The following is a 24,476-nucleotide window of genomic DNA, read 5'->3' as shown; positions in this document are numbered from 1 at the left end:
GTGACACGTACGTGAGCATCCTGACTGATCACTTGCTCCCATTCATGTCCATTGTGCATTCCGACAGACTTTTCGAAATTCCAACTGGGCAATGCGACACCCCACACGTCCGAAATTGCTAGAGAGGGGCTCCAGGAACATTCTGCTGAGCTTAAACACTTCCGCTGGCCACCAGACTCCCCAGACATGAATATTATTGAGCATATCTGGAATACCTTGCAACGTGCTGTTCAGAAGAGATGTCACCCCCTCGTACTATTACTGATTTATGGGCTTCCCTGCAGGATTCGTGGTGTCAGTTGCCTCCAGCACTAATTCAGGTGTTAGTTGAGTCCATCCCACGTCGTGTTGCGGCACATTCATGGTATCAGTTCCCTCCGGCACTACTCAGACATTAGTCGAGTCCGTGCAACATCGCGCTTCGGCACTTATGCGCGCTCGCGGGGACACTCCACGATATTAGGCAGGAGTACCAGATTCTTTGGCTGCTCATTCTGTACACCCGTGTATCGTGTTGGCCACAACATCTGCAACATAACTGACATCAACTTCTTTTGCATTCCCTCGTGTATTAAAGGAACAATAGCGTCTATGGTTTACGATGCAAGAGTCACCGTCACATTACCGCCCAATGGAACAGAAACTACTGCGCTTTGGAACACCCACGTTGTTATCCCCATACTTAATCGCTTTGGTAAAGCCCATGTCCATTTCTGCTACCTCAGACACCACAATTCCAATGTATAACGGAAGTGGTACTTCCACATTACTCTTAAATGTCATAAAACTGCACCTTACATAAATTCTCAGGAGCTTGTATTTCGTCACCATCAACCACTAATTTATTCTTCCCAGCATCGACAGGTTCAACTACATTAACGGTAAAAGCCCGTTCTGAAAGAACAAGTAAAGTATCCACAAGCCTGTTCCTCTCTCCTTCAGCTTCCTCTTTCTCCTTGAAGGCCTAAGTCTAAAAGAGGTACTCATAGACGCGTACCAATGCACGTCTTTGGCACCCAGTCAAATCTTTTCAGAAGAGAGGCCAACTCACAAACACACAAGCAAACACACACACACACACACACACACACACACATACAAATACACACAGTATTTAGGTTCTGTTTAGTGCAACCAAGTACACCTAAGTACTGTCTTTGTATGTATAACGTTGCTAAAATCCACGTAACCAGAGTGAATTTGTCGTGGATACCAACAGGAAGTGAAATCACCAGGAACCTATACTACCGGTCAAAAGTTTCCGATCATCCACGAAAAGCGCTGCATACTTTCTTTCAATGTGAAAACACATCATATAAAGTAACTATGCCAACAAAATAAGTATTCTCTCTTTCTATCGTTAATATTTTTAGCTTTTAGCTTCTTCGAGGTATCCACCCTTTGCGTCAGAGCAGCTGCAAAAACTCTTGGCATTCTCGATATTAGTGATGTTTTTGAATATACTGCAGTCCAACAGGCGTGGAAATTATTCCATAGATCTTCAGTATTAGATGACCTCGGTACTGTGACCTCCTTCTGAAGTTTATTCCATAAGAGTCCAATGCGATTGAAGTCAGTTGACTTACTTGGTCAGATCAAAGCCTTCAGTTCCCCACATTTCTCTATTGTGTTGACGTACCCTCTGCACAATTTAGAAGCGTGGCTGGGATCTTTGTCCTCCAGCAGAAGACACCCACGACTCCAGCCAGATAGATCTGGAATGTTCTTTTTTCTTTAACGTTCAATTAATTCTCATTATATAACCGACTTTATCACTCGCCAAATATCTCCACATCATGACCGACCCTCGACCGTGCTTAACCGTTGGCGTCACACACTGACTCTTCATGATGTTGACAAATAAACATCCGCCATGGCTTCCAAATGCTTCCAACTTAGATTCGTCCGTGAATAAAATCTCGAACTATAACTTCACGCTCCAGATTTTATGCTGCTGTGCTCACTGGAATCGTTTCACCATTTTGGTCTACATAATAAAGGTTTCTTGATCACTGTGCACCCTTTCATAGTTTGTTCGCAAGGAAGACTTTGCGCCGTTTCATAGAGTCTGGAGTTGCTAGCATTACAGTTTACTTCCACGCGAATTTCAAATGCAGTGCGAGTCATCTAAAGTTTACTCTCTACGCATATGAACCGATATGCCCTACATGACGTTACGGGGGAAAACGCTGCAACTTCTAATTTACTGTAGATTTAACAAGGCCAACTATTGTTGCTTTTGTCTTACTAGAAAAGCCTTCGCGGTGCAGAGCTACAATTGGAGCACACTTTTCAGTTCTAATCTTCTGCTTCTGTCCCATTAAGAGGTAATCTGCTATGAACCTAATCATATCACTGTTGTTGTGGGTCGTTATCAGCACCCTCTCGGCGAACAACCATTCAAATACGCAAAAGAAGCGTTTATTCTTTACATTTTTATGTTTGCTTTGTTGTCAGAATGGAGATATGATGGAACATTCTAAACGAAAACCCTGTTTCAACCAAAAATCCGTAACTGAGATACGTGATCAAAAACTTTTGACCGGTAGTACAGTGTCTAGCGTTGGCGTTGGCGTCACACACTGACTCTTCATGATGTTGACAAATAAACATTCGCCATGGCTTCCAAATGCTTCCAACTTAGATTCGTCCGTGAATAATTTACTGTAGATTTAACAAGGCCAACTATTGTTGCTATTCTCTTACTAGAAAAGCCTTCCCGGTGCAGAGCTACAATTGGAGCACATTTTTCAGTTCTAATCTTCTGCTTCTGTCCCATTAAGAGACAATCTGCTATGAACCTAATCAGGTATACACGCACACTTCTAGAAACACACAGGTAGTGTAATGTTTCTGTAAGCCAAACTGATGATGAGCATGGAGTGCTTCGACAACTTGTCAAAGTTTCAATGAATTGTATGGACTTCAAAGCTGACTAGCTGCCTGTTAAATTTACGTACAGAATAAATAATGATTCCACATTAACGGGAAAAAAATCGTAACACCAAGAAGGAGTCGTGCGATATGCACAGAAATCCGTAGGCGTGTTTCTACCTATGAAAGATGATGTATACTGAAATTCCGCGCCAGTCGCATAAGAGTAGCGTTTGTTGTTAGTTGGTTGATTGATCTGAGGGTCATCGGTCCATTCGGATTACGGAAGAAAGTCAGCTTTGCTCTTTCAGAGAAACCATCCTGGCATTTCCCTGAAGCTAGTTAGGGAAATAACTGAAAACCTAAATCAGGATGGTCGGACACGGGTATCCTCCCGGATAAGAGCCCAGTTATTAGTTGGTTGGCTTGAGGGGAGGGGACCAACCAGTGAGGTCATCGGTCCCATCGGATTAGGGAAGGATGGGGAAGGAAGTCGGATGTCTCCTTTCAAAATAACCATCCCGGCATTCGCCTCGAGCTATTTTAGGGAAATCACGGGAAACCTAAATCAGGATGGCCGGACGCTGGTTTGAACAGTAGTCCACCAGGGTGCGAGTCCAGGGTGCTAGCATCTGCGCCATCTCGCTCAGTAAAGAGTCCAGGGTGCTAATAACTGCACTACCTCGCTTGGTGGCGCTAGTGGAAATCAGGTTTGCTTTAAATACACACTGTAACGGTCTGGAGCGTTAGCTGGCCTAGAGATTGGACATGCTGCGTTGATGTTAGTCAAAGACTGTCTTGAAGGCGACAAAGGCGTCGATATCAACGTCTCACTGAGTTTGAACGGGGTCGTGTGATACTGCTACCAGAAGCTGGTTGTTCCTTCTGCAATATTGCAGAAATATTTGGCAGGGATGTAGCCACTGTACACGACTGCTGGTAGCGGTGGTCACGAGGATGTACGGTTGCAAGAAGACCGGATTTCAGAAGGTTCGCGTTGCACTATCGAGATGGAAGACCATCGCGTCCTGCGTATGGCACCACACTGACACAACGAACTGTTACAAATCTTTACCTCAAGGTCAGCTCCGAGCCGGTAGTCTCGTAGCGTTCATTTCACTGAACCGAAACCACCACAGCTTTTCTGCTCCACTGCTTGGAAGGCCGGGTGGTGGTATGTTATGTTTTCTGATCAAACCTGGATCTGCCTCGGTGTCAGTGATGGCTTTGTGTTGGTTAGAAGGAGGCCAGTTGAGGACAAGCATCCAGCCTGCCTGCATACTAACACATTAGACCTACACCTGGAGTTATAGTCTGGGGAGCGATTTCGTATGGCAGCAGGAGCACTCTCGTGGTTATCCCAAGCTCCCTGACTGCCCGTCATCAACAGCATTCCGGAGACTGTTTTCCAACAGCATAACGCCCGCCCACATACTGCATTTGCAACCCAACATAGTCCACAGAGTGCTGACATGTTGCCTTGGTCTGTCTCCAATCTAGTACATGTGGAACAATATCGGACGGCACCTCCAGTTTCATCCTCAAACAGCATTAAGCCCCCCTGTATTGACCGACCAAGTGCAACAGGTAATGGAACTCCATCCCACAAACTGACATTCGACACCCGTTCAGCACAATGCATGCAATTTTGGAGGCTTACACTCAACATATTGGCGGTTACACCTGTTAGTGATGTACCAGCATTTCACATTTACAATGGATTATCTAGCGCTGTGATCCTGCAATGTTAATCAGTTAAATAAGTTACCTACACAACTGTATTCCTGAAATTTGAGTTGTCTACATTGATTTTTTTCCCGTCACTGTATCTTACTATAAATTTGCATTTACCCACGTTCCTTTTTGTTTTAGAAGGATGGTCCAGTAGCTGTGAACCACCCGGTACAGTTAATATTGCGTTCCTTGCAGGAACTGACGCAGCAGCAATCGTACAAGCTCCGAAGACTTGCCAGATGTCGGTAACGAGTCGAGTAAATCGCAGCGTGGCGAGGTTCGCTGTTATACACACTATGACCACTGCCCACCGCGTCATTGGAATCCGCCTGGTGGCGTTGGGGGCACTTGACGCGGTAACAAAATTATGTAAACAGGCCAGACACGGACGGGTTACACTCCTAGCGAAGATATGCGCTGTAAATGGGGAAATTCACTGAGATAAGCGAATTTGCCGAAGGGCAGATTCTTATCAAGCAGAACTTCTGAACGAGAATCTCGAAAACGGCGAAGCTGTTCGAATGTTCCCGTGCTACTGTCGTGAGCATCTACAGGAAGAGTTAGAAGGAGAGTAAAACTACGAATAGGTGCGAAATTGTTGGACGTCCACGACTCTTCACAAAACTTGGGGCTCGAAGGGTTGTCTGCTCAGTAAAGTAGGACAATTGGTAATCTATGGCATCTCTTCCGAAAGAGCACAACGCTGGTGTGCGCATAAGTGTTTCGGGGCACACCGTTCATCGTCTATTGTTGAACATGCAGCTCCACAGCAGACCAGCCTTACTAGTTCACATGTTGACCCAACGATACCGTCACTTCCGATTACAGTGGGCACAGGGCTGTCGGGAGCAGACCGTCGGTCAGTGCAAACGTTTCGGCTCTTCGGGTGAATGACATTTTTCTGAACTAGGTCAATCAGTGGTCGTCTCCACAAATGTCATCGAGGTGAACCCCTGCTCGAAACGTGCAGCGCGCCACAGATCCTTCGCTTGCATGGGACGTGTGGTAGTAATCGAAGAAGCTGTCAAGATTCTGCATCCCCTATTGCTTTATATAATTGTCGGTGTCTCGGATCCAGAACCGTGCTACATTGGTCTGAAGAGCATGATAGTGAACCCACGTTGATGTCTCGGCGACCAAATTCGCATGATGTAAAATTCCTGGGGAACCCATCTGGGTCACTATTGGGCACCACCACCGCGTACGCTATTTACGCGAATTGCATGACATGTGCGTAGAGATCTAGCGACGTACCTACACAAATCTACCTACAAATTGTCGGACCCGTGATACGCAGAACCAGTGACGTATTTCGTTCCAAAGACGGACAGACAGGTAATTAAGCAGGTGGTCATAATGTTTTGGCTCTCCAGTGTAAATGTGAACGGAGCGATCGATGGTGCGGTAAACGCTGCCGGTCGGACTTGTGCGCAGGTGGAGTCGTGGCCGTACGGGATGGTGATCTGCAAGCTGGCGGAGACGGCGCGCGAGGTGTCGGTGTCGGTGTCGGTGTTCACGCTGACGGCGCTCAGCGTGGAGCGGTACTGCGCCATCGCGGGCCCCGTGGCGGGCGCCTCGCGCCGCGTCGGCCCGCTGCTGCTGGCCGCCATCTGGCTGCTGGCGGCCGCCGCCGCCGTGCCCACCGCCCTCTACACACAGGTCACCGAGGAGGCCATCAACGAGTGCGAGGCGGGCGCCCTGCGCAGGATACAAGTCTGCTACCCTTTCCCCAAGGAGCTCGCAGCCCCTGTCGTCACCGCACGGTCAGTATATCGCTTAGCAGGAGCAGAGTTTCGAGCCGTCAGCACGCGGACCGACGTTAAGCTATGACCTTGCCGAATTCGTGACGTTATAGCGTGGAAAAATCACGTAGGGGCGTCTTCCAGAACGTGCAGAGCATGACAGATGTTCCGAACGTGCGTTTTAACGTTTCCAGTGAGATGGAAGGACGCCAACTACGTCACATGCACGCCATCTCCCTAAAGTACAGAGTCGCTAGACGCCCTGTTGGCTTTCACTTGAAGCTCACACACACACACACATATATATATACTGGGTGAGTCACCTAACATTACCGCTGGATTTATTTCGTAAACCACATCAAATACTGACGAACCGATTCCACAGACCGAACGTGAGGAGAGGGGCTAGTGTAATTGTTTAATACAAACCATAAAAAAATGCACGGAAGTATGTTTTTTAACACAAACCCACGTTTTTTTAAATGGAACCCCGTCAGTTTTGTTAGCACATCTGAACATATAAACAAATACGTAATCAGTGCCGTTTGTTGCATTGTAAAATGTTAATTACATTCGGAGACATTGTAACCTAAAGTTGACACTTGAGTACCACTCCTCCGCTGTTCGATCGTGTGTATCGGAGAGCACCGAATTACGTAGGGATCCAAACGGAACGGTGATGGACCTTAGGTACAGAAGAGACAGGAACAGTACATTACGTCCACATGCTAACACCTTTTTATTGGTCTTTTTCACTGACGCACATGTACATTACCATGTGGGGTGAGGTACACGTTCGACGGGCTTTTCATAGGACGTGAAGGACGCATAAATTGGCCAGCCCGTTCTCCTCATCTTACACCTCTGGACTTCTTTCTGTGGGGTACGTTAAAGGAGAATGTGTACCGTGATGTGCCTACAACCCCGGAGGATATGAAACAACGTATTGTGGCAGCCTGCGGCGACATTACACCAGATGTACTGCGGCGTGTACGACATTCATTACGCCAGAGATTGCAATTGTGTGAAGCAAATGATGGCCACCACATTGAACATCTATTGGCCTGACATGTCGGGACACACTCTATTCCACTCCGTAATTGAAAACGGAAACCACATGTGTACGTGTACCTCACCCCACATGGTAATGTACATGTGCGTCAGTGAAAAAGACCAATAAAAAGGTGTCAGCATGTGGACGTAATGTGCTGTTCCTGTCTCTTCTGTACCTAAGGTCCATCACCGTTCCGTTTGGATCCCTACGTAATTCGGTGCTCTCCGATACATACGATCGAACAGCGGAGGAGTGGTACTCAAGCGTCTACTTTAGGTTACAATATCTCTGGATGTAATTAACATTTTACAATGCAACAAACGGCACTGATTACGTATTTGTTTATATGTTCAGATGTGCTAACAAAACTAACGGGGTTCCATTAAAAAAAACGTAGGTATGTGTTAAAAAACATACTCCTGTGCATTTTTTATGGTTTGTATTAAACAATTACACTAGCCCCTCTCCTCACGTTCGGTCTGTGCAATCGGTTCGTCAGTATTTGATGTGGTTTACGAAATATATCCAGCGGTAATGTTAGGTGACTCACCCTGTATATATATATATATATATATATATATATATATATATATATATATATATATATATATATATATATATATGGTGTTACAAAAAGTTACGGCCAAACTTTCAGGAAACATTCGTCACACACAAATAAAGAAAAGATGTTATATGGACATGTGTCCGGAAACGCTTAATTTCCATGTTAGAGCTCATTTTATTACTTCTCTTCAAATCACATTAATCATGGAATGGAAACACACAACAACAGAACGTACCAGCGTGACTTCAAACACTTTCTTACTGGAAAAGTTCAAAATGTCCTCCGTTAGCGAGGATACATGCATCCATCCTCAGTCGCATGGAATCCCTGATGCGCTGATGCAGCCCTGGAGAATGGCGTATTGTATCACAGCCGTCCACAATACGAGCACGAAGAGTCTCTACATTTGGTACCGTGGTTGCGTAGACAAGAGCTTTCAAATGCCCCCATAAATGAAAGTCAAGAGGGTTGGGGTCAGGAGAGCGTGGAGGCCATGGAATTGGTCCCCCTCTACCAATCCATCGGTCACCGAATCTCTTGTTGAGAAGCGTACGAACACTTCGACTGAAATATGCAGGAGCTCCATCGTGCATGAACCACATGCTGTGTCATACTTCTAGAGGCACATGTTCTAGCAGCACAGGTAGAGTATCCCGTATGAAATCAGGGGAGTGAATCAATGAAGTACACTACATACTGACGAAACTAAAATGAGCTCTAACATGGAAATTAAGCGTTTCCGGACACATGTCCACATAACATCTTTTCTTTATTTGTGTGTGAGGAATGTTTCCTGAAAGTTTGCCCGTACCTTTTTGTAACACCCTGTGTATACGGTGGTCCATTGATCGGGACCGGGCCCAATATCTCACTAAACAAGCGTCAAACGAAAAAACTACAAAGAACGAAACTTGTTTAGCTTGAAGCGGGAAACCAGATGGCGCTGCCATATGTCAAACGGATATCACCTGAGTATTTTAAAATAGGAACCCCTATTTTTTATTGCATATTCGTGTAGTACGTAAAGAAATATGAATCTTTTAGTTGGACCACTTTTTTCGCTTTGTGATAGATGGCGCTGTAATAGTCATAAACGTATAAGCACGTGGTATCACGTAAAATTCCGCCAGTGCGGAAGGTACTTGCTTCGTGATACATTACCCTTGTTAAAATGGACCGTTTACCAATTGCGATATCGTGTTGATGTATGGCTATTCTGATCAAAATGTCCAACGGCCGTGTGCTATGTATGCTGCTCGGTATCCTGGACGACATCATCCAAGTGTCCGGACCGTTCGCCGGATAGTGCCATTATTTAAGGAAACAGGAAGTGTTAAGCCACATGTGAAACGTTAACCACGACCTGCAACAAATGAGGATGCCCAAGTAGGTGTTTTAGCTGCTGTCGTGGCTAATCCGCACATCAGTAGCAGACAAATTACGCTAGAATTGTTAATCTCCAAAACATCGGTGTTGAGAATGCTACATCAACATCGATTGCACCCATACCATATTTCTATGCACCAGGAATTACAGGGCGACGACTTTGAACGTCGTGTACAGTTCTGCCACTGGGCACAAGAGAAATTACAGGACCATGGCAGATTTTTTGCACGCGTTCTATTTAGCGACGAAGCGTCATTCACCAACATCGGTAGCGTAAACCGGAATAATATGCACTATTGGGCAACGGAAAATCCACGATGGCTGCGACGAGTGGAACATCAGCGACCTTGGCGGGTTAATGTATGGTGCGGCATTATGAGAGGAAGGATAGTGGTGGTGGTGGTTAGTGTTTAACGTCCCGTCGGCAACGAGGTCATTAGAGACGGAGCGCAAGCTCGGGTTAGGGAAGGATTGGGCAGGAAATCGGCCGTGCCCTTTCAAAGGAACCATCCCGGCATTTGCATGAAACGATTTAGGTAAATCACGGAAAACCTAAATCAGGATGGCCGGAGACGGGATTGAACCGTCGTCCTGCCGAATGCGAGTCCAGTGTGCTAACCACTGCGCCACCTCGCTCGGTGGAGGAAGGATAATTGGTCCCCATTTTATCGATGGCAATCTAAATGATGCAATGTATGCTGATTTCCTAAGTAATGTTCTACCGATGTTACTACAAGATGTTTCACTACATGACAGAATGACGAAGTACTTCCAACATGATGGATGTCCGGCACATAGCTCGCGTGCGGTTGAATCGTTATTGAATAGCATTTTCATGACAGGTGGATTGGTCGTCGAAGCACCATACCATGGCCCTCACATTCACCGGATCTGACGTTCCCGGATTTCTTTCTGTGGGGAAAGTTGAAGTATATTTCCTATCGTGATCCATCGACAGTGCCTGACAACATGCATCAGCGCATTTTAAATGCATGTGCGAACATTACGGAAGGCGAGCTACTCGCTGTTGAGAGGAATATCGTTACACGTATTGCAAATGTACTGAGGTTGACGGACATCATTTTGAGCATTGATGGCATTAATGTGGTATTTACAGGTAATCACTCTGTAACAGCATGCGGTCTCAGAAATGATAAGTTCACAAAGGTACATGTATCACACTGGAACAACCGAAATAAAATGTTCAAACGTACCTTCGTTCTGTATTTTAATTTAAAAAACTTACCTGTTACCAACTATTCGTCTAAAATTGTGAGCCATATGTTTGTGACTATTACAGCGCCATATATCACAAAGCGAAAATAGTGGTCCAACTAAAACATTCATATTTCTTTACGTACTACACGAATATGTATTTAAAAAATGGAGGTTCCTATTTTTAAAAAAAACGCAGTTGATATCCGTTTGACCTATGGCAGCGCCTTCTAGCGGGCCAACCATAGCGCCATTTGATTTCCCCCTTCAAGCTAGACATGTTTCGTTCTTTGTAGTTTATTCGTTTGACGCTTATTTCGTGAGATATTTGGCCCGGTCACGATCAATGGACCACCCTGTATATATATGCTGTTTAGAAGCCTCAGAAAATTGAGGATCTGTCGCAAACCCGCCGTTAATTGTACGGTTAATAAAATAACGGGAAACCCCACGTTGGTGGTTACAAAATTATTGTAACTTTTGTATTATGAACGTAGGTCGTTTCAAGGCAACGGCACACTGTGGATCCATAACAAATGAAATGTCCTTGGTACAGTTTGCTGTGATTAAACGTCAGTTAATAACGTACCTAGAGGCTGACAGTTATTGAACTTTCCTTATGTATAAAATTCTCGTGCCACAGTGTTAGTTGCAGTACTCCTCCGAAACGGGTGGATAGTTTCGGATGAAATTTTACATGTATATTCGGTTGGTCCGAGAACCGGTCGAAACCTATTTTTCATACCCGTAAGTGATAAGGGTGGTCCACCCCAATAATCTTTTTCTTATTTTTTGGATAAAACTTTTTATTTTAATTTTTTTATGATGTAGCATTAAAAAATACACACAACCCTAAATTTTCACCCTTCTACCACCAACCACTATTTTTATATAGATTTTGGTAATTTAATAATTTTCAAGCCCAGTCGATAACTGATTGATCAATCATCACTTGATCAGTTATACCCGCCAGGTGTCTACCGGTGATAGTCTTTCACTATACGATGGATAGGTAGTTGAAGAAAACGTACCAAAAGCAACAACTCGAATATCCCTCTTTGAATCGACGTAACTAGACCGAGAAGTTTAACTAGGTAGCACGCGTCATTCGCCAAACCGACATTTAGGCCTAGCGCACACGCATCCATTTTTATCGTACGGTACGATCAAATTCTTTTAGTGGAACAAAGAAGTTCCTATGCTCTCCTTTGTTACTCTAGAATAATTTAATCGTACAACATTTTTACGTACGATAAAAATCGATGGGTGTGCGCTTGGCCATATTCATAATGCTGGCGAACACGTTTCGACACGAAATTGCCGCTATGTTTGTATGCTCATGGACGATCCGTATATCGTCTGCAATTGTTAAATCCGCGCGATCTACCGTAGAAACGCTAGAACTAATAGTGGCCTATACTGCCGAACTTCCCCCTAGGCCTTTTCTCACTCTCTACACAGTTTTCGGCCATTACTATTGTTTGCGTCACTAGATCCCGCCAAGAATGACTATTGTGTTATACGTATACATTGGGTTACACGTATACATTAGTCTTATAGACTAGAGATAATTTATATGGCAAAAACCACGTTTGCCGGGTCAGCTATAACATATAAAGATTTTCAGAGGCGGAACGAAATTCGCCGGGTATAGCTAGTATCAAATAAAATCGTTATAACTTCTGAACGGTTAGCCGTAGGACGTTCATGCTACGCGGTTGACCGTGGGGCGTGATGCGAATTAGTATGCGCATGCTTGGTTTGCTTTAGCAACGAAGCCCACTTTCAGTTGGATGGGTTCGTCAATAAGCGAATTTGGCACATTTGAGGGACTGAAAACCCGCATTTCGCGATCGAGAAGTCTCTTCACCCTCAACGTGTGACCGTGTGGTGTGCAATGTCAAGCTGCGGAATAATAGGTGCGATTTTCCTTGATACCATGGTGACTACCAAAAGTTACGTGAAGGTTTTGCAAGATGATTTCATCCCCCATTATCCAAAGAGACCCTGCTTTCGACACGATGTGGTTCATGCAAGACGGAGTTCGGTCCTATCGAAGCAGGAGTGTTCGACGTCCTGGAGGAGCATTTTTGGGACCGCAATCTGGCTCTGGGGTACCCAGAGGCCGCCATATTCTCGAGATCTCAAAACATGCAACTCCTTTTTGAGGGGCTACATTAAAGACAAGGTGTACAGCAATAACCCAAAAACCATTGCTGATCTGAAACAGCCATTCAGGAGGTCATCGACAGTATCAATGTTCCGACACTTCAGCGAGTCTGCAGAATTTCGCTATTCGTCTGCTCCACATCATCAAAAATGGTTCAAATGGCTCTGAGCACTATGGGACTCAACTGCTGAGGTCATTAGTCCCCTAGAACTTAGAACTAGTTAAACCTAACTAACCTAAGGACATCACAAACATCCATGCCCGAGGCAGGATTCGAACCTGCGACCGTAGCGGCCTTGCGGTTCCAGACTGCAGCGCCTTTAACCGCACGGCCACTTCGGCCGGCTCCACATCATCGCCAATGGTGGCAGACATATCGAGAATCCGAATACCTTAGTGACGTTTTCATGTTGAATAAAGTGTGTGCACACCGTAGTTTGTAACTAATTTATGTTTGAAACTTGCTGGTAGATTAAAACTGTGTGCCGGACCGAGACTAGAACTCAGGACCTTTGCCTTTCGCAGGCAAGCGCCCTACTACCTGACCTACCCAAGCACGACTCACGACCCGTCCTGACAGCTTCAATTCCGACGGTACCTCGTCTCCTACCTTCCAAACTTCACAGAAGCTCTTCTGCGAACCTTGCAGAAGAAGCACGCCTGGAAGAAAGGATATTGCGGAGACATGGTTTAGCCACGGCCTGGGGGAATGTTTCCAGAATGAGAAGTTTCATATCAGCACACACTTCGCTGCAGAGTGAAATTCTCATTCTTTAATATATGTTTCTTTTTCATATACTTCAGTAACTATCACCCTGTAATATTAAAGCTTTCAGGAGATCTTAAGACCCAAAGTATGGTCGTGTAGCGCCCATGGACGATGTAGCGCAATGAGTAGAGCCGCAGATTTAAAAAAAAAAAAAAAAAAAGAAAAAAGAAATATTACTAACCTTCACGTCTGCTAACAGGTCCTGATACTTTCTTAGTAGTTCAATAAAAGTAGAGTCCATAATATTCGACGTTACATATACAGTATACAGGGTGAGGCGTAATTCGGGCTTTGCAGCGCGACTTCTCACATGCCAGCGACTAGGGAATGTCTCTGAAAATTTTGTCCGGCGAGTACATACGGCAGAAAAACGACGTTAAAGAGTGGCAATCTGGCAAATATCAGTTGTAATGTATAGTTGGTGCAGAGAATAGAGTTTTGGGTTATCATGCAGGAAGTCGATGGTTCTGACATTTCCTATTGTAATATACACCGTTTCGTAGGTCACCTGTAACCTAAATTTGCATTTTGTAATGCTGAACATAACAAATACGTGGTTAGGCAAATAAGAAATAGACAGCTGAAACGAATGACCTGTCATAGGACGGAATAACTACAAAGACAATATCAGTTTCGACTTGCTAAAGATGATAACAATAACACAACATCTACTTGTCATTTATACTACATGTAATATGAGCGCACAGATGTCGCACATTAGCAACCAGTGACAATAATAATGTGCATATTAATTACGGTATGACCTTCACAACTGAATACGTTGTCCTCAGAACAACAGATGCTCAAAGCGACCTCCGTGCACGTCCATTCATTGCACAACCCGCCGGATCATACAGCTGTGAACCCTTTGCAGCAAAGCTGCGTTCACAGTAACAAGAGCAGCATGAACACGCGCTACCAATTCCACATTTGTCGGCGGAACAGAGTATACGAGCTCCTTCAGGTGTCCCCATAGGAAGAAATCCAAGGGATTTAGGTCAGGTGAACGCGGTGGATTCCCATGTCTGAGCCATTTCCCTGGAAATGTTCAATCCAAATAGTGTGGCACATTATTTCCAGAGTGTGAAGGTACAACATCATGTTGGAACCATATGCACTGCCGAACATGTAGTTCAACATCTTTTGTCCGATGCCGTTAATTTACAAGGCATGCATGATACCTTGTGCAGTCAACCGGTCAGGCAACATGTATGGGTCATAACATATGTCGCCCTGTATTCCGATCCAAACCGAACTTGTTATCCACGGTCGCGGGTGACGTACGGGTTACCGTCTCACCAATGGTGGGCATTGCGCATATTGAAGATACCCTCACGAGTGAATGCTGCTTCTTCCGACCATATTACGGTGTTCACGAAGTCACTGTTGGCTTCCTGTTGTTGCTGGAACTATCCACAGAATTTTATCCACTGATGGTGATCTGCAGGATGCAGGTGTTGGGTGAAAGCATTATGATAGGGGTGCAGCCAATGCTCGTGCACCACGCTAACGACCGTGTATTGCGAGACACGAAGCTGCCTTGCTATGCTATGTGTACTTCGCTGAGTTTCTCGGTGTATGACCTCCAGAGTAGCTTGCTCAGTAGCCGGAATACAGCGAGTCCGTGGAGGACCTCTGTCTTGCGATGGTGGAAGGAGAGAACGTGACCTCTGAAGGCGCAGCTCCAGAAGACGAAACACATTTTTATCTGGATGGCGACGACAAGGTTATTTAGCACCATATTCAAGAGCGGCAACACGAGCCCGGATATCAGATGCACAAAGGACCAGAATCATATCCACATATTCAGTGTTTGTGTATTCCATAGGTCAGCCACACTGGTTTCGACGTTTACAATGAGGAAATTCGATACGTGTACGCATGTACATTGAAGACTGTTACGGGGGCGTTACTCAGCTCGCAACAAGTCCCTGTCTGGTGGACAGTGCATACAGTATAAACACGCCGTCAGTCCTGCGCGCTGTTCCACCTAAGGCGCATTACCCCTCTGACAGATACTGTTCTGCATGATTCCTCCTGTCACCGCTAATTGTGAAAAGTTCTATTTCAAATTGCACTGTTTCCCTAACGGTAATAGACGTGATGTTTCCACAATCCCATTGATAGGATAATAATAATAATAATAATAATAATAATAATAATAATAAAGCATTGAGGTACGTACTAAACAGCATGCGGTTACCAGACCCAATGCTGAAAGGCATAATTAGTGGGACCATGGTGATTACACAGACCAATAGTAATTGAATGAGATTTTCACCCTGCATCGGAGTGTGCGCTGATATGAAACTTCCTGGCAGATTAAAACTGTGTGCCCGACCGAGACTCGAACTCGGGACCTTTGCCCTTCGCGGGCAAGTACTCTACCATCTGAGCTACCGAAGCACGACTCACGCCCGGTCCTCACAGCTGGCAGAAGTTGCATCGTTCCTGAGCGTTCAGCGGCACGTTGAACTCGGCACCCTCGACGTTGGCGTACAAAAGCTCGGGCCGAGTGCGACTGCCTTACCCCGCTGCTTGTTCCACCACTATTCTTACTCGTTACTTAAGATGTCCGCACACGGACAGTGCTGTTGAAAGTCATGTTGAAGGTGCCGAATTCAGTTTGCTGCCGAACGCTCAGAAGCGATGCGACTTGTGCATACGGCACGTATGCATCATCGTGGCATACGTGATTGCAGCGCGCTCCAGCGGCAGGTGTCGCCCCATGTGGCTCGAAAGTCACACTGTTTATGAACCGGACGGGCGTAAATTTCCTACCTTAGCTCTATTAAAACGCACATTAGCTCCCTTGTCCATATGCTAGTCATAAATAAAAACTTCAATATCGATGAACATGTTATAACACATTAATGTAGTACTATGTCCATTCGACAAGGATATCGGCTTATAAAGCTTCCGTTAGAAATAGTACGATAGAGATCTACAGTAGTTATCCACATCAGATAAAAGTTATTTGGTCACCCGCACTTTTACGTAAAATGCTAAGTCAATTCTCACTTGATAGCTGTTCCTGTTCAGCAGCAAAATCTTTACAACCAGAAAAATACGAAAGTAAAAACAAGTAAGTGCAAAATATCTTATTGCAACTACATTCAGCCAATCGAAAAAACATTTTCCTCAAAAAAAAGAGCACTTATATTTACTTAAAATCTATTATTTTAGAATACACATTTATTACACTAATAAGAAAGTATCATAACCTACTTGAAAACGTGAAGGTCAGTAAAAAACATGTTTATATCAAGTGACACGTGAACCAGAAACAAATCAACTGGTATCTTGCAATTCTGCAACTCCACTCATTACGCTGCACCAACCATGAATGGTTTATGATCATACTTTCGGTCTTACCATCTCCCGCAAACTTAAATCGCTTATATTTTATTAACTAAAATTCAATTGTAACCAAATTAGCAACAACAACACGTTTTTGATGGATATGCAATGTGCCGTTGCCTTGAAACAGCATACTTTAGTAATGTGCAAGTTACAGTAATTCTTTAACCTTTAATATGACGTTTCTCTTCATTTTATTACAGCAAATCATCCAATTAGTGACCGGTTTGCCAGATATCCTCAAGTTGCAGGTGCTTCGTAACGACATATAGGCATATTGCTTTTAGGTGAAAGACAATGTGGCGTTCGCTGCTCTCCATTGAGAGAGATATATAGGTGCGGCACTGACCTTGTGACATCACACTAGTCAGCTTGCTCGTCACGCTTCACGAAAGCTAGGCTCCATGCAGGGCCCACGGAAAATCGATTTTTAAATGGAAAGTTACCCACTAAAGGTCTTAATTTTGTCGTGTGCTGTCGAAAACTTGCGAGCATATAACCGTGGAGTCCAGAATTATTAAACTCATCTGAAATATTTACTCGCCCCCACCGGACACGGCTGCTGGTAATCTTAAGACGTGCAGAGTCACGTGCTGTGACGTACCCGACACAACCTGCCTTTCTCGTGGATCTCGCATGGCGTGCATGTGACATAGTGGCGTTCTTCTATCTTATTGGTCTACGTGCAAACGTACGTTCAGAATATCTGACATGCTAGATATTGCTCTGCACGCTCGTAAAGACACCTCAGCGTGCTTTTTTGTACGGTGTGTAGCGTTGCTCTTGGGGGACGAAAATAAAAAGAATTGTTACCTTTTTTTTTAATGTCGAAAAAGTAAATATTTTTGGTGGGCCACTTGGCAACAGAATCAGGGATTTATTACGCTATTATAATAACATACGTTGACCATTAAGTACCTGAATAAGAGCAGCATATTGATATATATATTTGAGATCGCTCGGAAGAAACATTATCATTTCTGTGTATTTTTATAGTCGTGATGTAGTCATACCCGGATCAACACTAAGGGACCAGAAGATTTATAGACTTTAAAAGAAATGCAACACTACACAAAAAAATTGGTTCAGAAATAATAGGAAAACGATAATGTTCCTTCTGCCTCATGCTGCGTTCGGCCCATCAGCGTGATCGTAATTTCTGGTGATGAAGTAACACAAACAATAATTATCATTCAGAAAGGAGATGGAATCATCAAGGTTAATTTACGAAAATAAGCACACTTATCTGTAACACACGTTTTTTTAAATGCTACGTACCTTTTCATATTAAATTACAATAGATGACCATTGTGGTAAAATACTTTATACATAACAGTCAAAATGTCCTCTTGATGCTGTCTGTTCGATATCAGTTACAAGAAACTACATGTTTTCTGATTGGAAAAAATAACAATTAGCATATTCACTCAATATTTTCTCATAAAATATAAAATACTGATGCGGAACGCAGCAAGTCCGCGTCCGCCTCTCATGGAATACAAACAGTAAAAGGTGAGGCGCAAAAGGTCTCATTTGTCTTGAAACAACAGAATTCCTTTTTATACCATTAATCGATACATGTACATAGATTTACTGGCACCGCGAAAGAACGGCAAAGATAAAGAATAATAGATTCTGTCGCTGCTATGCGATGGTTCATTTCTTTTACTTTACAATTGTTCGATAACTTTAGGCCATCAGGCGTTTACTATTGTGCGTATATTAATGTTTGTGAGGCGAAAATTACTAATATTACAGGTGTGACATCAGAACGCTCACGCTCAACGTTCGAATGCACGATCCGTGCGCGGACGGCTTTAGTGCCCATTTTCGCACTTTGATTAAAGCACGCATCAAAGCGCACTATATAGTGAACGGAAATTGTCGTGTGCGGAGAGACGCATCACAAAGAGCAATCAGTTGGGGATGGTAGGGTAAAAACTGAAGTTTCAGTTCTTATCTTATAGATTATTTTCGTAGATAAATAAGTTTGCAAAGTAATGTTATTCAGATCTCTTATACATTCAAACATCATGATACCAATCTGGTTTCTTAAAATCAACCAACGGAGCATACTAAATAATAAACCAAGCTAGGTACAAAACATCAGCTTTGCTCCATCCGTAGACTAAAAATATTTGCCCTTTTAAATCAATGGAAAAAATTTGGAATCAAGAAAAACTTTTATTTTAGTGAAAAAATGTATGAAGCATATATAAATTCTTAAATACACCCTTTCAGAGGTGTCCACGTCATTCAAGATTGTTGCAAAGTGGATATGGAGGACATGAAATGATTACACTGTCAGATCAACAGCACAAGCGGTTCTGAGGGACCAGGTTTCTACACGTGCTGAAAAATCCATTTTAGTAGATGGTGTAGTCTTCATGGATAGTAATGCAGACACTGACTCTGGCATCCAGTTGATTGTACTGATGGCGAATACTGTTCTGAGCTACTTTATGCCACGCCTGCTAGACCTGTTCACGTACCTCTATAACAGTTGTTTGCTGATGGGTCACACGACTCATTTCTTGTCCCATCATATCCCACACATTCTCGATTTGAGACAATTCCGGAGATCGTGCCGGCCAGGGAAGTTGCTGCACGTCTTGAAGAGCACGTTGGGTTTCACGGACGTTGAGTGGGCTATCATTACCCTGTTGGAACAAGTCATCGCCTTCCTCTTCCAAGAATGGCAAAATAATGGATTTAACAACATTCAGCATGTATCGAGATCTGGTTAGCGACCCTTCCAGAAATACCAGAGATTAACGAGAGCTGTAGCTCATCGCACTCCAAACCGTCAGGCCTGGAATGGAGCCGGCGCGTCTTGGACGAATGCACTCTACGACACAGTGCTCACCACGTCTACATCGTACACGCAAACGACTATCACTTCCCTGCAGGCAGAATCTGCTTTCATCGCTGACGACCATGGCACGCCATTCCATCTTCCAAGTGGTCCTCTGACGGCACCAGTCAAGCCATGCACGTCGATGCTGCGGCGTGAGTGGAAGACGGGCTAGGAGTGTGTACGCCCGTAGGCCCACTGCTAATAATCGGTTGGCAACAGCTCTTATTCACACGTCTAGGCTCTCACAAGTCCTCTTATCTGTGCTGTGGTAGATGCGCGGGTGCCACTGTTGCCCTTACAACACGACTATACTGGACGGCGTTTGTGCTGCATAGACGTCCAGAACATCTACGGGTGTGAGAATGTTCACGTAATCGCTGATACCAGCATCGTTAAACAACTGGCGCTGCACGTCCAACTTGTGAGGCAATTCTCCAAAAGAGCCATCCCGCTAGCCGACCGGGGTCGCCGAGCGGCTCTAGGCGCTGCAGTCTGGAACCGCGCGAACGCTACGGTCGCAGGTTCGAATCCTGCATCGGGCATGGTTGTGTTTGATGTCCTTAGTTAGGTTTAAGTAGTTCTAGCTTCTAGGGGACTGATGACCTCAGAAGTTAAGTTCCATAGTGCTCAGAGCCATTTGAACCATCCCGTTACTCGGAAGGGCACAATTTGACCCCTTTCAAACTCGCCCAGTTGCCTGCAAGAAGCGCAAGCGCGTCTCCGTAGCATTGTTGCCTGCCTGCTTCACGCGACTGCACCATAGTGAGCCTTCTGGCTGAGACCATTCCCTGTAAATGACATAATGTTGAGCTTCCATCCCCCCCCCCCCCCTGCCAAATCTGCTCATCCACCTTTTTCGCTCAGAGATCGTTCACTGCCACGGCATACAGGGTGTTATGGGTGTAAGTACAAGTATGGTGATCATTGGTATCTTAATACGTACCACAATGTACATTTTACAAAAGTGAACTCTTAAATACAACGCTCAACGCTCCTCCTAATGAGAAGCCCTATACATCCTCACTGCTCACCGGTCGCAGAGCGACTGACGGCGCGAGCTGAAGTGCCGCCAGACCCCTGCGAGCTCCTTATCAGCGCGATAACGCGACCGGAAATTAATTTTTCTGCAACACAGGTCTAGTAATACTAGGCCCCGTGTTGCGCAACAATCGTCACTCGCGCGGCCAGAAACTAAGTCCGAATCAAGGTCGCGCGCAGAAACACGCGCAACAATCATTCAACAATGAAACAAAGTTTCTTGTTTTCTCTTTCTGTCTAACTGGCTTGCCACAAACACATCACATAATTTACTACAAAAATGGTTCAAGTGGCTCTAAACATTAAGGGACTTAACATCTAAAGTCATCAGTCCCCTAGAACTTAGAACTACTCAAACCTAACTAACCTAAGGACATCACATACCTCCATGCCCGAGACACGATTCGAAGATGCGACCATAGCAGCCGTGTGGTCCTGGACTGAAGCGCCTAGAACCGCTCGGTCACAGCGGCCGGCCATAATTTAATACCTCATATTTGACACACAGTCGTTAACTGCACCAGTAAATGGGCAATGCCTGCTAGTACAAACAAACTGCTTTGCATCTACGCATTCATACTTTAATACCCGACCTGCCGCCCAGGGGAAAATACACTGAGGTGGCAAACGTCATAGGATACCTCCTAATATCGTGTCAGACCTCTTTTTGCCTGACGTAAGGTAGAACCTCGATGTGGCATGGACTGAACGGGTCGTTGGAAGTCCCCTGCAGAAATATTGAACCATGCTGCCCGTATAGCCGTCCATTTTTGCGAAAGTGTCTCCGGTGCAGCATTTGGTGCATGAACTGACCTCTCGATTATGTCCTACAAATGTCCGATGGAATTCATGTCGATCGATCTGGGTGGCCGAAATGTTGTTCAAACCTGTCGCGAACAATTGTAGCCCGGTGACATGACATCCTTGTTTGGGCACATAAGGCCCATGAATGGCTGCGAATGGTCTCCGAGTAACCAAACATAACCACGTCCTGTCGATGGTCGGTTCAGCTGGACCATGTAGATACAAACCACACTATTATGGAGCTACCACCAGGTTTTACAGTGCCTTGTTGAGAACTTGAGTCCATTGCTTCGTGGGTTCCGCGCCACACTCCAGCCCCTACGATCAGCTTTCGCCAACTTAAATCGGGCTCATCTGATCAGGCCATCGTTTTCCACTCGTCTAGGGTCCTACCGCTATGGTCACCAGCCGAAGAGGAGCGCTGCAGGCGATGTCGTACGGTTAGCAAGGACACGTCGGTCTTCTGCTGCCGTAGCCCACTGACGCCAGAGTTCATAGCACTGTCCTAACGGATACGTTCGTCGTACGTCCCAGATTGATTTCTGGGATTATTTCACGTACTTCTGCTTATCTGTCAGCACTGAAAACTCTACGCAAGTGCCGTTGCTCTCAATCAGTAAGTGTAGTCAGTCGGCCACATCTTCGTACGTGGTGAAAGGTTATGTCTGAAATTTGATACTTTCGGTAAATTCTTGGACTGTGAATCTAGGAATGTGGAATTCCCTAAAGATTTACGAAATGGAATGTTCCGTGCATCTATCTCCAGCTACCATTCTGCGTTCAGCCTTTGTTAATTCCCGTTTTGCCGTCATAATCACGTCGGAAAACCTTCCACATGAATCACTTGAGTATAAATGAGAGCTCCGCCAATGCACTGTCCCTTTATACCCTGTGTCAGCTACACTGCCGCCATCTGTACGTGTGCTTATCGCTATCCCACGACTTTTGTCTCCTCAGTGTGCAGTTAGATAACCGGCCAGTGCTTCGGCCTGCCGCCTCTTGTGACACCTCCTGCTGTGCGGGCGGCAGGTTCGCGGTGCACTACGCGCTGCCGCTGGTGCTGATCTCCATCTTCTACTCGCTGATGGCGGTGCGGCTGCGGCGCGGGCTGCCGGGCGAGGCGCCCCAGAGGCACATCCGCTCGCAGCGGCAGCGCGTCGCCAGGACGCTGCTCACCTTCGTCGGCGTCTTCTTCATCTGTTTCCTGCCGCAGCACGTCTTCTCTCTCTGGTCAGTGCCACTACTATGTCACTTGCCTTGTGCGGGCTTTTAAACTACCCTGAAAACTGGGCTGACATGTCTGATGTTGTTCCTAACAAGACGTACGTGCCAAAGGCTTTAATTTGTGACTTGAGCATATCTGCTCGAAACTTTGACCATTTCTTTCTCGCAATGTAACTTTACGTAAGTAACCTTTGTATGCCATAACAATTGTCATCTTCGATATATTTCTGTGAAACTTAATTTTCTATGTATTATTTTATAGTGTTTCTTAAAATTTCATTCTTAAGAAGACATCCTTAGAGGTGTCAAAACCTAGGTCAATGTACCAAACATTATTTGCAACCGTTTGGCTTTATGATTCCTATGTTGAAACTTATATATGGTTGCTGAGAGACAGCGATGTTTAAAACTGTAATACTGATATCATTTTGATATGGCGGCTCTTAATCAGAGTAATGTCATAGTTTCCACAAGTGTGCAGTGCTGTAGCCAAAGATCTCTTAGTCACAACACAATCGTATCCTACTAAGTTTTTGCATAATGGTGTAATGGTTGAGGGATCTATTTATAGTTTTCAGTTATTCCGTAGCTGCTGCAGTCTGTCAGATTTCATGTATCCTGTGGGGCTTTTGCCTACCATGACAGTGGAAAGAAGTCTCCTGTGCTAGTTATAGAATCCAGGATGGCCACTGAGTTTAAAATCCAAGATGGAAGACCTATGAGCCGGCCGGTGTGGCCGTGCGGTTCTAAGCGCGTCAGTTTGGAACCGCGTGACCGCTACGGTTGCAGGTTCGAATCCTGCCTCGGGCATGGCTGTGTGTGATGTCCTTAGGTTAGTTAGGTTTAAGTCGTTCTAAGTTCTAGGGGACTGATGACCTCAGTAGTTAAGTCCCATAGTGCTCAGAGCCATTTGAACCAAGACCTATGACATCACAATCCAAGATGTCGATCCGGGACCTCATCAACGACATCAAATCTAAGATGGCGATCCAAGACACAGACATGTGAATATAGAACAGATGAAAATCGTTGTTACAATTTCTGTGATGCTGCAGCTGGCTACGCTCATCACTCCTCTGTACCATCCACTCATCAAATAAACTCGGCAAATGTCTTCACTACATCCTGGTGAAAGGATGATTATCACGAAGTGTTATTAGTGCTCTAGCATATCCAGATAGAAAAAACCTGAATCGTATAGTCGGATGTACAAGCCCACTGCTCTCTCTCGATGTGTATTATTATTACTCGTTATGTGTGAATGTATATGTATGTTTTCATGGGTTTCTTTTATTGCTCCCTCAATGTAACATCTCCGTGACATACACAATGCAGTACCTGATACATTTGTCAACAGATACAGTAGACACACTCTACGATGCAGCTCCTGACATGTTGGAGTGGAAATAAAGTCATTACGCAGAACTATTTCCAGACTATGAGTTTCCACTACACCCATCACCTGCTTACGTATGTCAGCATGCAGACAAACTCTGTGATGAAGTGCCTGATGTATCAGAGCATGATACGGAACTGTTTCCAGGCTTTGAGTTTCCACTGGTACCAGCATCTGTACCAATCATAGAATTGCTACCATTACATAAAGCACTTACGAATGTGCTGTTATTGTCTGCAAAATACAGACTGAATGCGAACGACAGCAAACAGATTCTTATAGGCGTTA

At 44.9% G+C, this 24,476-nt stretch overlaps 1 protein-coding gene across 1 annotated transcript in view; it reads left to right on the top strand.

Moving 5' to 3' along the window:
* Positions 1 to 24,476, top strand: part of LOC126235127 (neuropeptide CCHamide-1 receptor-like) — a 162,683-nt gene that overhangs the window by 68,302 nt on the left and 69,905 nt on the right. The window contains exons 3-4 of the mRNA XM_049943861.1: positions 6,043 to 6,371; positions 22,526 to 22,798. Of these exons, the coding sequence (XP_049799818.1) occupies positions 6,043 to 6,371; positions 22,526 to 22,798 (602 nt within the window). The remainder of the gene's footprint in view (positions 1 to 6,042; positions 6,372 to 22,525; positions 22,799 to 24,476) is intronic.

Source organism: Schistocerca nitens, chromosome 2 (assembly GCF_023898315.1).
Source record: "Schistocerca nitens isolate TAMUIC-IGC-003100 chromosome 2, iqSchNite1.1, whole genome shotgun sequence".
NCBI classification, from domain to species: Eukaryota; Metazoa; Arthropoda; class Insecta; order Orthoptera; family Acrididae; genus Schistocerca; species Schistocerca nitens.
Note: the sequence above shows the minus strand (reverse complement) of the source record. Positions and strands in the feature narration are given on the sequence as shown.